Genomic DNA, 17115 nt, shown 5'->3' on the forward strand with positions numbered 1-17115 from the left:
ACTTTGCCAGCTCTTCTTACTGTAGCTGCAGCCCCTGGGGTTGGTATTTCCCTAAAATTTCCAAACTCTCCCTTGCGATGGCTCTGTTGGCACATGTATAATGTTGTCTGCAGACAGCTTAAATCAGACTTTTTTTTTTTTGCCCTGGTTGATGGTTTTGCAGTAAAGGAAAGCACTGGTGCTAGTGACTAAACCTCTCTGACACACCTTTGATGTAAAATTTGGTTGGAAGGGTCTTTGTTAAAGATAGTGCCTTTTTCTAAATTTGAGTATGCCATGTTAAGGGTATGATTTTGGCATGGGTAACGTAGTGATCAAAGGGACTCTGGCTGGTGTAACCCTTAACACTGTGACAGGTTTCCCTTGGCTTCACCATGCTTTCCAGAGACACGCATGATAACATCCATTAAAAAAAATAATGGATTCTTTGCAGGATGCAATACTTTTTTTTTTTTTTTTATGAAACCAATGTAAGAGCTCTCCAAAAGTGTTATACGAGCTTTGAAACCTCCTAAGTCTTTTTCACATGTGGGAGACCTATGCGGTCTCAGAATCTCAAATGTTACCATGATGATCTTTGGAAAATTTCTTACGTTAGCCCAGTAAAAGCCTTTGTAGCAAGTTACTAGAAACCAGGTTCCTGCCCCCACAAGCTTATCACGTGTTTGAGCCCTACAATGTGCACTGAGCTGCGTCTGGATCTGAGTGATGCGTTTTTGGACCTGCCCAAAAAGGGTTTTCAACCCTGCAGCGACTGCAAGCCGCTGCAGTCAAGGTGAAGGAATATAAAAATAATCAAAACTCCTGTGTGCTCTCCAGTGAATGGCAAATGTTCTGCAAAATCCAGTGTTAACAAGTTGGGAATAGGGCTGTACAGTTTAGCCTGCCCAGAGATCAGCACTACATAGCCAGCAGAGGAGGAAGCCAAAGGAATGCTGGGAGATCATTTCATTTAGAAAAGGGGCAATTTGGCTGTCTCTGTGTGTGCGAGGCAGGGATTGCCAGGAGTTGGAGGCAGGAAGAGAGGAGTACATCTGGCAGCTCCGCAATCAGTTATTCTCCCGAAGAGCTAATTATCAAGAGGGAAGAGACAGTCTGCACTCTGAGGAAATAGAAAGCTGTTGCCAGGGTACATGTAAATCCCAACAACGGACAGGGGAACCAAATCCTGAGAGACTGAGAGACTTCCTTTCCATAGATATTCAGTCCCAGGAGCACATGGCTGGATCCCTGTCTTAAGAGATTGTTTTAAGTTTAAACTTTGCACAGAGTATTTTAGCAGAGGAGGGGGAAAACTTATTTCCTTGCCTTTTGTCCCCAGATTCAATATCTCATATTAACTGCTTCAGTCTTTCAGTCGAAGATGAGCATAAATCTTTTCTGGCAGGTACTGGGAAAGAGATTGGACTTTCTGTAAGAGACTGAAACCAGGCCCGCTTTCTGTTTAGAGCCAAGTAAACCATTTGGGGAAGCTCCCCAGGAAAGAGAGACCTTTCACACACTGTATTGCACATCTATTTGGTTTGTCATCTAGCCAGCTCCACCATCAAGAGGGACTTCTTCATTTTCTTGATTGTTTGTTTTTGGGGTTTTTTCCACACAGTTTTTTGTGTTTGGGACAGGGTGCACCCTTTACAGCTGGTGATATTGGAGTGGATCTGTTCCCCACCTACACACACTTTGAGTACTCAGGAGAAAAAAAATAATTTTTTTTTTACTATCCATATGAGTATATTGGATGCCCTGGCTAACAGTCCAGACCCAGTGTTTATTTCTGAATTGCTTGTTATAAAAAATGAAAGTTTATATTATACTTCGCTACTGTACTTTTCCCGTTTAATGTTCTGGTTGGCTTTACTGTCCACTTATATAGCACTAGTAAAAAAGGTTAATTACTGTTTTATTCTGGTGTGGTGATTTTATCTGGTCTCGGGTGGCACAAGTGAGAGGTGGTTTGGGAAGGGCACAGAATTGTAGTATCAAGGTGACCAGGACCCTGTCTCATCCCCCACTCAAACTACAAACCCAAAGATAAATCATATTAGTGAAACCCCTCTTTTAGAAGTAGTAACTCCCTTCAGGGCACACAACTAATTTATATCTTCAGGGGCTGCTCCGGCTAGCAATTCCATGCCACGTTTGTCTTTGTCCCTGGGGGGGGGGGGATTCTTTTTATGGGGGTAAACTCTCACTTGTGGCCCAGAGTTCCCAGTGTGTGTATAGTCTATTGGTTCTTGGCATGAGGTGAGAGGCTGTAATAATTCAGACAGGACCAGGTCTGGATTTTAAAATAGTTTACTGATTGGTAATCATAAATTAAAGTCCATTGTACAGAAGTGTGAATTTACATCTGACTGACGGGATATTAATGCTTTTCCTCTGTGGGCAGATGTCCTCTAATCAGACCTCTGGGTAGAGCCTATGGTGACTTTTAATGCACTACCTCTCCCAGCGGCTGTGCAGGAATCCTAGTGGAGGGGTCCCCAACTTCACTGCAAAAATTCCTACCTTTGGTCATCTTCTCCTGGCCTGGTCCCCCTTGATATGCTCTTGTTCTTCCGTTCTTGGTTATTTTCCTTGGGGAACTTCTCCTGGGGAAAAGTCAATGGGATCAGGCTAGTTCTCAGCATTGCAATCCCAGTGGTGAAGACGGATTCAAAAACCTCTCCAATCTGCTCAAGTCCAAAAAATTACTTCAGAAGCTAAACTGGATCCATCTTCTGCTTTCACTGTCTCTCTCGCAGCAGGATCCATCACTGGTGGTTGCCCACCTAGGGGTAGATTTTCAAACACTCGCCGATTTTATAACATGCGCATGTCGCCACGCACATTGTGCATATGTGCGCGCCTGATCTTATAACAGTGCGCGTATGTGCGGGCAAGTTGCGATTGGCGCGTGCAAGGGGGGGCGATTTTAAAACAACCCCCCCCAAAAAAACCGCACGGCAATGCGATTGGACCATTCCCAGTTCCCTCCCAGTCTGCTCCAATTAAGGAGTGGACTGAGAGGGAATTTCCCTATCCCCCTAACTATTATCCTTCCTCCCTTTCCCCCTCCCCTTTCTGACCCCTAATCCCCATCTAACTATTTGAATTTTTTTGTAATGGCTGCTGTCCTGGCCAGCCCCTTTCATAGACCCTGACACTTCTGTGTGTACTGGGAGTTATGCGTGTGGCCAGGCTGTTTTGAAGATGCGCTTGGCATGCGCACAGCCCTCCCATGTGCATATCTCCTGGTATTTGCACGCGCCGGGCTTTAAAAATGTACCCGCTAGGGTTTAGAGTAGGCTCACAGGTCTTTGATCCCCTGTAGAGAGCCCTTTTGCCTCAAAAGGATATCGGGCTAAAAATCTATAGCTCTGTAATTTAGAAGGACACTCTGGCAGGTAGTGCCCGATGAGGTACCACTTTTAACAGAAACTCCAAGTGGGTAAAGCTGGGAGACCTCACCAGAGTGCAAAACTGAACCATCCTTACTGCTCAAAGGCTTGCTCAAACTGATCCCAAAGTGTTCTAAAATGGCTGTGCTTAATAGCGTTCAGGCATCCAATCCTGACCCTCCAGGTGGGAGGGACTGAGGGGGATAGCTGGCTCCTGACTAGTGTTATAATACAAGGACAGTGACATCTGGTGGCCAGACCAGGAGTCTCTACCACATTAGTAAATATTTCTCATGTGTACTCTCCACCCCAAGCTTAGGGGGCAATTCATAGTCCTGACCAAGAGGGGCCTACACCTGTACAAGAATTGATTTTGCTCTAGGATCAATGTGGCTACCATAACTGGGCATGGCATGAAAAGTCATAGAATATATCTCGATTACCAAGAGCATACTGCAGTGTAAACTGCTGTAGAGAGTTGGTTACTTGGTGACCAAAAACAGTTCCCTTTGTGTGATTATTATAAAAGCATTTTGCACTGCAGGACATAAAGGGCCAAGATATTCAGCCAATCAGAATCAAGAGGCTGGCTGGCAGATTTCTGTGGGTAGTCGTGACCAGTTTGTTGGTGGTGCCATATGAATTGAGTCTTTTGTGGGTGCCCATGAGAATCTGACTTCTGGAGGATATTGAAGACATTGTAAGAGTATTTTATCAAGGCTTTTTTTCCCCTCCAACATATAGCTTGACTATAATAGATTTCAGAGAGAAATGTTTTGTTAAAATTATAGATAGAGAAATTCAAAATATTAAAAATTGTTGCCATATTTGAAAAAATGTAATCCTTTACATTTGTGTCCATTTTTTAAATAACTTTCAGAACACATTTGGTTACACATTTCATATTACATTTTTGTAACTGTGCTGCTCTTATGCAGAGAAACATGCCAGAGAACTGTTGACATGCTAGTCACTTCATTCAAAGATCACCCCAGCACTCTACCTTGCTTGTTTGCTATTCACAAGAAAGTTAAACAAGAAAAAAGAAAACAAACTGACAATGCATTACAGGTTCAGTGACCAAGGTAGCCCAGCTGTTGCAATATCTACTACAATAACCTTTCATAGTAAGTACACAGATACTCACGTCCACAATGTACATGAAGCCATTGGGCATTTAAAAATAGACATCCATGATAATTCCTCTAAAAAATAATGGATTCTTTGCAGGTTGCAGTACTTTTTATTTTATTTTTTATCTCTCTTTAAAGTCCACTAATATCAGTTGATGTATCAGAGTTTCCAAAAATGGTGGTCCCTGCAGGATTCACCAGCTATCGTAGCATTAAAAAAAAACATTTGAAACAAGAGCATGGCAAGAACAGACTCTGTGGGATGGGAGGAGGAAGGGGAAGCTTCTTCTAGTTTGCACACTAAGGGGGTTATTTTCCAACTCGCGTTATGGCCTTTTCGTACACGTTAAGGAGTGAGTGAGGAAACTCACCCAAAGATGAGATTTGTACAATGTTCTCTCAACCTAGCTTGATGTTTCCCAGGTAGAGAGTCCATCAAGCTAGGTTGAGAGAACATTGTACAAATCTCATCTTTGTGTGAGTTTCTTCACTCCAAAGACATCAAATCTTCACAAGAGTGTACTGTTCTGTTTGTGCATCTCACTCTACATGTCAAAGTGGCCCCTAACCCCTACACTAATACCTAAACTTCACCTTGAGTTACTAGGTGGACCTCCTATAGAGATATAAATACCTAACTACTAGACAGGCTGTATATCTAGTCTCTCTCTTTCTCTCTCCCTATTTATCACAATGTGCACTATTACCATAAAAGATGCCCATCTTCCTATTACATACAATAGTCTGAGCAAAGCTGCTTTTAGTAAATGGGAGAACCTGTTTGGTGGTTTGCCTTGCCCATAAAAATGCATGCTCTTGGTTCCTAGAGCTGATTAGAACATTTTAGCTTCCCTCTGTCTTTTTTTAACTATTTCACATTGCCTATGTTACTAGCATTGCAAGCATGTTTTCTCTTCCTGAGGATATTTATGAAGCAATGAGCAGTAAAATAAAACCATACACACTAATGAACTTAGGGCCCTTATGCAGTTGTAGTCTGTTTTTTATCATCTGTTTTATTTTCCTTTGTCTTATCTCTTGCAGGGTCTCTTGTGTAAGTTAGATGGTAAGTATTTTGCTGCTTTTATTGCTGGCTATTTCTTTTTTATATATTTTTTTCTTTTTAATTTTATTTAGGCAATTTTCAGAAAATTAAATCAAACCTAAAAAGTGTTGATAAATACAGCCAGAGTTTTGTTAATCAACAAACACTTAACAAGGAAATAAAAGAATAAAAAAATATTGTAACACCGTGGAAATTAAAGCCCACTAAATGGAGGGGAAGGAGAAAGAAGTCTAAGGAAATACCTTAATAAAAAGATAAATAATTATAATCCGGTTTCAGTTTTTATACATATTACCTGCATAAAGGTCCCTCAACCAGTGAACTAGGATGGATTGTTAGTACCAGTCCCTCTGTCTTGCAAACTTCCTTAATTGGTCAGAGTCAAAAATAAGAAAAAATGGTTACCCCTATATTGAACCATACATTTAGCTGGAAATTTCAGGAAAATATCTGCCCCCCCCCAGGAGAGAACACACTGTTGGAAATGCAAAAAGGATCTCTGCTTCTCTTGGGTCACCTTTTATTTATTTGGATTGTTACCCACTTATTTTGAACACACACTTCACCCAAATCAATTTGCATTGCGCTAAAATGTCAGCTCATAACCAAAGGTCATTTGCAGCTTTACGATACTGTGTGTGTGTGTCACCTTAAAAAGCAGTAATCACATTTTGCTTTGCAATTTAAAGGTGCACCTTAGGGTTAATGTTTATATAAGAAACATGAACTAGAAATCTACAACAACATAGAGAAGATTACTACTGATGTACTCAAAATAACTACTGTAGTGCTAATGTTTGCTTTCGGGAAGAATTTCTTCTTCCAGAGTTTAATAAACATCAGGGTCCAGCGAAGCAGCAGATGCCATCTTACTTGCCACCAGCTCCTCTCCTGACATTCTAGCTTGACCTGGCCATTGCGTAAAGGTATCAATAAGGCCAGCCAGAGCAATAAACATTTGGCATGGATGGAATCTTTTTTTTTCTTTTCTTACTTGTAATGTCCAAATGGCTGTTGATGCAGCAGAGCACTCCAGAGTCAGGAGTTACATGGCGGCCATTTTAGACATCAGCTCCATTCCAAGCCCCATTTTTATTTCTGGATATTTCTAAGTTCTCCTGAATTGTTTCTTAGGCTTTCTTTGGCAGTTCAGCTGTGAGACATGGCCTTCCTTCAGAACTCTTGAATTCTATTAGGGGGCAAATGATCTGGACAGATTCCCTTCCAGCCACCCAAGAGATTTGGGCACGATTGGCAAAACTGCTTGTAGTGGTAGATCCAGTTCCACTTCTTTCAAGAGCTACAACACCAAATGATGTTGATGCTGTCATTCTATATGTTTATCACGTCATTACCCATGTTCCAGTGGTTTGCAGTTATCCTCCTGTCGTCTTTGTGAGTAGATTACTGTCCTAGTTTTGGAATAGTGTTTGAGGAGAGTTTGGCATTAATCTGCTCGCAGCAGAAATTTGATGGTGCTATCAGGATGCCTTGCAACTATGGGCAAAAAGTACCAAGATGCTAATTTTACTTGATATAGTTAAGGGATAGATGTTGTCTGTAGAATAATTTGGGAACTAGTGGGTAATGTCTTAAACTGAGTCCAGAGATGGGAATTCAGCTCGCCCCTCAGACAAGTCTCTCAGCTTCCTGTACCCCAATTTACACAACAGTAATGGGATGGTGATAAAAAATAATCATAAAAATGTTCTTTCAACCCTGGAGGCTGTGAAATGAAGGTGTCAGAAATGTACTGCTGGGCCATCTGCCCCAGAGGAACCTGCTTTTACATCGTTGAATTATTCAAAGAACATTGGGATGTTATTGAATGAAAGGCACCCTACAAATCTAAAATACTAATATTTTGCCACTTTCCAGGCAGTCATTTACCTGTTTTTACCTTTGTAGTCTGATTGGATTTCCACAAAGTCCGAGGATGACATATTTACTGTTTATCATGAACAGGCATAACATTGTTTTATCAGTGGAAAAAGCAGTGAGTTCCCTAAGATGTCACTTGGTCCCCTTTTCTCCAATTTTCTCTAATCTTATATCTCATCAGGGGATATGGACAGATGCATTGGGTTTCTGTCAAACTCTTTCAGCTGCATGCATTAAAAGACTCTAAACTATTGTTTGCTTTCTCCCTTGCCACTTGTACAGAGACAGCGGTGCTGTGTATGCCTGACAGCACAAGTCCAATCCAAGGTCCTGTTCTGGTGCCAACTGCAATGAGAACCAAGACCATGCTGCACTGTCCAGAGGGGGGAAATTGTTCTCCCTGTGTCCAGTTGGAACTGGACATCTCTGCATTAGGTAAGAAACCACAGGGGCTCTGGAACTGCTGAAGGGGTAGAATTGGCTCTGCATGGGTCATTATTTATCAGGAAGTCAAGGGAAAAGATCTTTATCAACTCTTATGGCTTTGGGATGGAGGGTTTGATACGCTGGGGCTGAATTGTTGATTTACATATTTGGAAAATGATGCAGATGTTTCAGAATTAGACCTGGCTGAGTGCGGGTGGGAGGAGAGGGTCCTGGATCTCTTCCCCCCCCCCCACCAAATTTCTCTCTTCTTTGCAACTAAAGCTGTTGCAGTCGTCATGGTAGAGTTTTGTTCAAGAAGTCATGAGTATTAAGAAGAATGATACTGACTCTGCAGCTGTTGTGTGAGGAGGGAAGGAGCTGACTAGTTTTTGGTTTCCTCCTTCTCCTTTGGGCTTACAGCTCAGTTGGAACCAGGGCTGGGAAGTGACACCATGAACCTTGATTTGCAGCTCTCTGGGGATTTTGACACTATTTTATATCCCCTCCCAACTTCACACCAGTCGTGGCAGAAACGATCCTCAGCCGAGTTACTTTCAGAATCCTACAATCATGGGCCCTGAATTCCGCCACCAGGTGTCGTCATTACACGATGACCGGGATTCCTCCCACCCTCGGCCTTGGGGTCTTCTGAGTAAAGTCTGCATAGCATTGTGGAAGCAATTGTTCACCGAAACAGCGAGCATAATCCAAGTCCGCCAATATACCAGTAACATGTAGGATGGGAAATATTCATATCCTTTTGCTTTCCTGGGATAGCCACTAAGAATTCACCTTGGAGTGTCATTCGTGGATGTTGTACTGTACCTCGGCAGCACCACGGACCTCTCCCTGTTCCTGACACTTCCCTGTGTAATTGTATGGTTTGCACACCTGGTGGCGCAGGCCTTCAAGACAGGGTACAAGGTTCAGAGTTTGAGGCCCATCTTAGTAAGTATTTCCTTTTAGGGTTACTGTTTGCACAAGGTCTAGAGGACTTAGTGATTTACAGACCACTAGAGGATAATGTCTGCTGGTCCCAGGATTGATGGAAACCATGGTGGCCAAGAGGATGTCAGAGTTGTCAGCCTGGGGATGTGATACTCTGTCCAGATATCAATCAGCCCACTGCGGGCCTGGGAGTAGCCAAGCCTGCAACCCATCGGTGGAAGTTGAGAGGCCGCTCGCGGGCTTGTCCGATGGTGGCAATGCAACAATGGCCCAGCGGCTGAGAGCAGCGTTGGCCTGCTCACTGCCTTCCCTCGGCTGCCAGCAGAAGCTTGTCAGCAGAACCGCCTGTTGATGAGCCTGAAGGAAGGGTGAGGAGGCCGTGGATGGAGAGTTTTGAAGGGTAATTTGTGCTGCCTCAAAAGTTTGCTGCCTGAAGCGGCCACCTCACCCTCCCTCATTATAGAACCACCCCTGCATCCACCACCCTCTCCATGAAGAAATATTTCCTGATGCTGGTTCTGAGTCGTCCCCTCCTGGAGTTTAATTCCGTGACCCCTAGTTCTATAGTTTCCTTTGCAATGGAAAGGGTTCAAAGTTCATTCATCATTAAAACCTTTCGGGTATCTGAATGTCTGTATCATATCACCTCTGCACCTCCTCTCTTCCAGGATATACGTATTTAGGTCCTTCATTTTCTCCTCATAATTCTTCCGATACAGATCTCACACTATTCTGGTCACCCTTCTCTGGACTGCCTCCGTCCTATCTCTATCCTTTTTGAGATATGAGCTCTAGAACTGAACACAGTACTCCACTAAGGAAATGTACAAGACCAGAACGGGGGGCGGATCCAAGATGGCTGCCTGAAAGGAAGCTACTCCCGATCATTCAGCGCTGTTTTTAAAATTACCCCTGAATTTGTGTTACTATGCCGCATAAGTGAAAGGGGAAGGTTAGGGTTTATCCGCCAGAACCTAATCCCCCAACTGATCAGTGCCTGATCCGGGAGTTCGCAGTTCCCACGATAGAATTGGGGGCGTTAACCCTGCTGGCGGAACGGAGAGAGGAGCCCTATTCTCGCCGGGGGAAATAACTCTGAGCCCTGTAGACCCATGGCAACTGCTCCTAGGTTCTCCCTCAAGAAGCAATGTAGACGCTGGGGAAATAGGAGGGAAACCTGCCACTTTACCTCAGCCGGACGGAGTCAGCAGAATTCTGAATTCTCCAGAGAGAGAGGTGGAGTTGTCGGAAATGGCTTGCCGGTGGTGGCAAGCGGAGACTATCTTGCGGCTGGAACTGGAGGGGTGAGTCAAAACCCTGTGGGGATTATAAAACCAGCAGTTGTCACGCTAGAGTCCCTTTAGTACCTAATGGCAGGCCTTACCACTACGTTTCAAGAACAGTCCCTTTGATTGCAAGGAGTTTCCTCAAAATTGGATATGGTCGCTCAAGACCATCAATGTATTTTGCTGGAACAATGTACTGCTATTCAAAAGTTGGAGGAGGAGGTGAAAACCTTAAAAAATACGACTGCAGTAATTACTCGTGAGTGCTTGGCCTCAGAGAGGAAAATGGAATTCCTGGAAAATTCTATTCAGAATCTCAGTCTGCGGATGTTAAATTTTCCTAAGTTAAAAGGTGAATTAACTGCGATTACCTTAAAAAAAAAAATATCCGGGGTATTTTAAAAATCCCTCTAGATAAAGTTCCAGTGGTTAAGAGGGCAATATTTCTATCTTAGAAGCAAAATTCATCGAGATTTAATCTTACAGGAACCTATCCAACTTAACTCAATATCTAGAAGAATCCGTGATAGAAGTTATGAGTAGAGCAACACCATTGGTGACATTTTACTCAGAACATGATTTGAATACAATAATGCGTTCCTATTTCAAAAATGTGAATATACCTTTTTTGGGGGGATTGGTAAGAATCTATCCAGATTTAGCCAGGCCTGCCCAAGTTCACCGTAAGGCTTTTCTGGAAATGAAAACTGAAGAACTTTCTTTGGGTGCAACTTCCTTAATAAAGTATCCATGTAAGTGTTTAGTGAAGTTGTCAGGTAACACACATATTTTCTTTGATGTTGCGCAATTAAGGGATTTCTTGACTGCTGGAAGGCATGTGCCTGTTATTAATTTGAGCGGAAGTAGAAATGAATGTGGGAAACCTTCAGGTTATCTGTATTTTCTTTTTATGATAATGGTAATGATTTCTTCTTGTTTTCCTTTTTCCGCCCCCTCCCCCCCCAAATTCCTCTATGATGTTGAGCAGTGTGGGATAAATAATTATTTATTTTTCTTGAAAAAAGATGATTTACTTTACTTTGTATGAATTATTTCAATGGTATACACACTTTAATTTTTTAAACAAAGTGTTAATATTTTGTTGTAATGGTAAAATTTAATAAAGAGAAAAAAAAAAAAAGAAATGTACAAGAGCATTACCACCTCCTCTTTTTTATACTGATTATTCCTCTCTGTGCAGCCCAGTATTCTGTCTTTAGCTATCACCTTGTCATGTTGCTTGGCTGGCTTCAGCTTGCCAGACATCATTACTCCAAGGTCCCTCTTCGAGTCTGTGCACATTAATCTTTCATCCCCATCACATACAGCTCTTCTGGATTACCACACCCCCAGATGCATGACTCTGCACTTCTTGGCATTCATTCCAAGCTGCCAAATCTTCAACTACTTTTCAGGCTTTCTTAAACCACTTTTCATTCTCTACTCCTTCAGACAAGTCCACTCTGTTGCAGCTCTTATTTTTATCCGCAAATAGACAAACTTTACCTTCTATTCCTTCTGCAATATCCCTCACAAAGATATTAAACAGAACCTGTCCCAAAACCGATCCCTGTGGAACTCCACTTAACTCCATTCTTTCTTCAGAGTAGGTTCCATTTACTAATACATCCTGTCTCCTGTCAGTCAACCGGTTTGTAATCCACTCCATCACCTTGGTGCCCATTCTCAAACTTCTCGTTGTATTCATGAGCCTCCTATGCAGGACTGTATCAAATTTTGCTGAAATCCAGGTAAATCACATTTATCCAGTTCTTCCTTTATACAATTCTCTAATCACCCAATCAAGAAATGTCAATCAGAATTTTCTGACAGTACCTTCTCCTGGTGAATCCATGCTGCCTCATGTTTAGCAACCAACCAGACTATAGATAGTTCACTATCCTTTCCTTCAGCAGAATCTTCATTAATTTTCCCACCACCAAGGTGAGGCTAACCAGCTTGTAGTTTCCGGCCTCCTCTCTGCTACCACTCTTGTGAAGCAGGACCACCACCGATCTCCTCCAATCTTGTGACTATTGGTTGTCTTTGTCAGAGGAGCCACTTGAAGCTCTGGACTTGTGGATTCGTCTGTTCCAGTTCATCCACGGGTACACATGACCCCCTCTGGTTATCCACCTTATCCCTTCTGAATTTGTTAATTTCAGATAGTCCCACCTCATTATGGAATTGATAAAATTGTGTAGAAAAGTTATCAGGTGGAATAATAGCTCAATGGCTAAGGCAACCAGGCGAGAAGCGCAACAGAATCTCTCACCTTCAGAACTTTGCTTAATTGAAACAGGCATTGTTGAAGAACCTGACAATGAGGATGTACACAGAGAAGATGTGGAGGAGGAAGACGCAGAAGATGAAGATAGATTGGTAGAAGACAGCTCCTTAGAGGGCTCTTCTTATGCAAGTCACAGTGGCAACGGTAAGTGTACAAACATGATTTCACAATATATTCATCTGAATTTGTACAGGGGAAAATAAAAGCAGTAAAAGGACAAACCTAAACAGGTTTGGTTATGGATGCATGTTCTAAGTAGAGCAGTTAAGAGAGACCCATGCTTGTACAAACGCTCGGGATGCTCTTGGTTCTGGAAGGGTTTTGCTAGAAACTCGTTGTTAGTATGTTCCCAACAGATTCTCCATCCTGGACTGGAGATAAAGGAACCAGAGACCTGTTCTACACCAAGGCTCTTTCTCACTCCTTCGCTTGCTTGTTTCCAGGCTCCTTCGTCAGAACCTTGGTCATCTTCTCTCAAACTTTTCCCTCGCAGACGTGTATTGCAGCTGAAGTCTGTGCGCCGCTTTCCTTCTTGCAGCAGAATCTAAACAAGGAGAATGTGGTATGGATCTACTGTAACGTTCTTCTAACAAGGCCGCCACACATGGTCTCTGGAAGCCCTGGTGGTAATGGGGGTGGGGGAAGGGAACACCCTAGTGGTTATTCTGGGTTTCCTGCTGTCTCCCATGATGACCAGAGCCAGGATGCACTGTGATGGGAGTTAGAAGCTCATGAAAACATGATATGAATGTAAAGGGCTTGCTAAGAAGAATCAATTTTTTAAATTACCTGAATCCTGAGCCTGTCAGGAGCCTGGAGTTAGGGCCTCTGATGCGCAGGGATCCCGTGCTTTTCGGGAGCTGAGGAGACAGGACAGACATCTAGACAATGTAGTGCTACCAGGAAAATAACAGCAGCTGTGATGTTGAAATGGGGGGGGGGGGGGGGGAGGAAGGAATAGCAGGGCTTGTCATAGTTAAGTTGACTTTTGCACAAATAAGGAACATCATAGAAGGATATGCTGAACAGACATGAAGGCTGCACTGACCTCCTGTACCTAGAAGAGAGAGAGGGGCAGACAGCTGTGGGACTCTTCTAACAGCCGTTGCGATTTTTGGGACATGAAAGGATGAAGCTGTTACCTAGGGAACCAAGATGGCTTGGGTGCTCTGAGCCCAGTGACGACGACAGAAAGGGGATACAGTCATTTTTCTTTAAAATTCTGTCAGAATTTGAAGAGAAGCCTGGTGAGATTTCATGAGAGCAGAGCACATTTCTGTGTCTCATCACGAAGGCCTAGAAAGTTGCAAAAAACACACTTCCATTGATGAGGGCAGACGGAAAATAAGAGAATGAGTGAATGTAGGTTTGAAAATGAAATTTGAGACAGACCCGCAGAATCTATTGTCAGCTGAGATAGGCTGTTGCATGAATGTTCTTCTGCAAAAGAATATCCTAAGAAGGAGAAAAAACATTGTTTCCCAGTAGCCCTGATAACATGTACTACAAAGATATGGCAGGTTGCTAAGGGAGTTAAGGTTGCTTATACGTTAGAGTAACCCAAATAAATATGCTTAACGAGGCTGAACTCCGTATAACAAGGAATTATACAGGGTGAATAAAAAGAACCTTTGCACCAAGAAGCACTCAGTAATGTGGAACCGAGAATTTATAATAGAGAACGCTTCAAATTGAATAAAGAAACACTCACTAGAGACAGTATAGTATGGTGTGCTTGTGGAGTGAGTGTAAGGAACTATGAATAGGGACCTGCCTTTGTCCATTGATAGGGCAATTTATCATTTGTTTTCTATTTAGCAAGTCCCCATTAACAATAAGACGTCATGGACACACTCACCCAGGGAATTCACTGACCATAGCTTGCGGAAGAGAGATGGGTCGCAGGGAGGTTATTTATCATATAGAATAGTAGGTAAAGAAGAGGACGACAAAAGACATTGAAAGGAAAAAGAAGATAGAAAAGAAGAAGAAACAGTAGACAGATAAGTGTATGCACCCACTATCGATATGTAGAAATGAGAAAAACACGACAGAGTAAAGAAAAGGAATAGAATAAAGACAAATAGCTATAAAACAGACTGTAAAAGACAAAAGGAAAAGAAAAAGTAAAGAGAAACACACATGATATACTTACCAAGCTGATAATCCAAAGGTCTTGCGTACCTGAAAAATATAAAGAAAGCAGAAAGACTCCATTTCTTACATATAAGATATAGGGTCTCATTAACTAAGCATTTTTCCCATAGGCACATAATGGCAGAAAAGCCATAGTAAATCAGGCCCATAGTGTTAGCAGTTTTGAGGATTTTTTTTTTTTTTTTTGCAGAGGTTTGTAAGTAATAGGAGCTACAATTATCTGACATAAGCGTGCTGGTAGAGTTTTAAGGAACTGGTTCTAGGAAAAAGAAAAAAGTGTTAGAAATTGCAAAAATAATATAAGCATATTAGAAATAGTGGCCGGATTTTAAATGCCCTGCGCGCGTAAATCCGGCTGGATTTACGCGTGCAGGGCCCTCGTGCGCCGGTGCACCTATTTTACATAGGCTGCTGGTGCGCGCACAGCCCCGGGACGCGCATAAGTCCTGGGGCTTCGTAAAAGGGACGTGGAGGGGGCGTGTCCGGGGGCATGTCAGGGGGCGGTTCGGGGCGGGACCGGGGCGTGGCGCCGGCCCAGGGGCGTGGTTGAGGCCTCCGGACCAGCCCCTGGGTCGGGTGATGGTGCGCCAGCAGCCCGCTGGCGCGCGCAGATTTACGTCTGCTTTCAGCAGGCGTAAATCTGCCAACTAAAGGTAGGGGGGGTTTAGATAGGGCCGGGGGGGTGGGTTAGGTAGGGGAAGGGAGGGGAAGGTGCTGGGGGGTGGAAAGAAAGTTCCTTCCGAGGCCGCTCCGATTTTGGAACGGCCTCGGAGGGAACAGGCAGCGCGCGCTGGGCTCGGCGCGCGCAGGTTGCACAAATGTGCACCCGCTTGCGCGCGCCGACCCCGGATTTTATAAGATACGCGCGGCTACGCACGTATCTTATAAAATCCAGCGTACTTTTGTTCACGCCTGGTGCGCGAACAAAAGTACGCGCTCGCACAAATTTATAAAATCTGCCTCAATATATATGGTACTGTAAATTGTTTTTAATCATTCATGATTAAAAACCATTCATTCTCTTACCCTTTTTTTTTATTCCCGTTCTCCCTCCCTACCACCAGGAGATTAAATTGGGTGGGCTATGGTCCTTTCTTTCTTTCTTTTTTTTTAATTAGAACCTAATTGGAGAGGGGACTTCTGGCAGTGACCCCTAGTGAACAGCATCAGGGAAACCCCCAAGTGTAATTCTCGGCCAAGGACACATATAATGAAGCGGGAGGGGATCCCATCTCACGGGGCAGTTTACGTGAAGTTGGCATCACTGTGAGCTGCAGTGCTATGTAGAACTGACCCATAAAGGGGCCGATGCAATAAATTTGCGTAGAAAGCGGGCGCTGAACAGTCAGTGCCTGCTATCTTAATGCGCCCGAGGGGGCGCCATGCAATATTTAAATTAGAGGGTTGTGTTAGTAAGGAGGCGCTAGGGTTGCTTGCGCGCCCCTAGTGCCTCCTTGCTAACGAGAACCCGATCGGTGTCAGCAGTCCGCTGGTTAGGAAAACCAACGCCGAGTTTATCGGCGTCGGTTTTCCTAAACGCCGCACAGCCAGGGGGTTCAGAAAACAGACGCTTGTCATTCGAGCGTCTGTTTCCTGCACCCAACTGCCGGTGTGGTTTTTTGTTTTCTATTTTTTTTAACTTTATTTAATTTTGTTTTTCCTCCTACTTAATATCGCAATGATATTAAGTAGGAGGCAGTACGGAAAAGCAGTTTTTTCTGCTTTTCTGTACTGGTTTAAGGACCACTCAGCAATTAATGCCTGCTCCAGGCAGGCATTAATTGCTGAGCGCTAAATGTGCGTCCTAGACGCACATTCTTTTTTTTTTTTGCATCTGGAGTGAATGCTAATAACCTCAATCACATGCACTGTATTGCATCGTCCCCAAAATGTTTAGTGTTTTTGTCACAGCCTGCACATTCACTCAACTTATCACTGGCAAGTGCTTTCTTTTTTGACTTCTCCCTCACTCCACCCTTCTGTCACTGACTGCAGATTATACCAGACCCTCTCTATTAGGCAAGGAAAAATGTGAGGATTCTTAACTTCCATGAACTCTGCCACAATGACTCTCTCTACCAGGCTTCTCCTGAAATACAACTTGCAGAGAGGGGCTTCTAGGGGGAGGGAAAAGATGGTGAGAAGGGGCACGCTAGGAAAATCTGAAGTGTTGAGTTTTCCCTGAGGGAATGGAGTACCGGCCAGTGGGGTCTGGGGTTGTTAGCAGTACCGCAGTTGTGAGGAGGGAGGGTGGGAGCTTGGGGTAATGGAGAAACAATGTCTTTAGCTTTTGTGGAAATGGACAGGATGCAGATGAAATTCGGGACTGGAGTCTGAACAGCTTGTAGCAGTTTTCTTCAAAATACATTATTTGAGATCAAATATTTTTCTTCTTAGGGAACTGTTGTATTTGACTGCTTTGATACTGTGCCAAGTGCAGAGGTTCATCTTCAGTCCTACACAAACCCCCGGTATCGGAAGGAACTCGACTGTCAACATTATATCCCAGGTGGGCATTAGGTGTGGCTCAGGTATAGAGGGGTTTACG

At 43.5% G+C, this 17115-nt stretch overlaps 1 protein-coding gene across 2 annotated transcripts in view; it reads left to right on the plus strand.

The window, feature by feature from the left end:
* The window catches only part of IL17RC (interleukin 17 receptor C), a 57260-nt gene that overhangs the window by 16385 nt on the left and 23760 nt on the right, over positions 1–17115 (plus strand). For both annotated transcript variants that reach the window (XM_029601178.1, XM_029601177.1), the window contains exons 2-6: positions 5558–5579; positions 7743–7895; positions 12423–12554; positions 12854–12972; positions 16965–17076. In XM_029601178.1, the coding sequence (XP_029457038.1) occupies positions 5558–5579; positions 7743–7895; positions 12423–12554; positions 12854–12972; positions 16965–17076 (538 nt within the window). The remainder of the gene's footprint in view (positions 1–5557; positions 5580–7742; positions 7896–12422; positions 12555–12853; positions 12973–16964; positions 17077–17115) is intronic.

The sequence above is a fragment of the Rhinatrema bivittatum genome, chromosome 4 (genome assembly GCF_901001135.1).
Source record: "Rhinatrema bivittatum chromosome 4, aRhiBiv1.1, whole genome shotgun sequence".
Lineage (NCBI taxonomy): Eukaryota > Metazoa > Chordata > Amphibia > Gymnophiona > Rhinatrematidae > Rhinatrema > Rhinatrema bivittatum.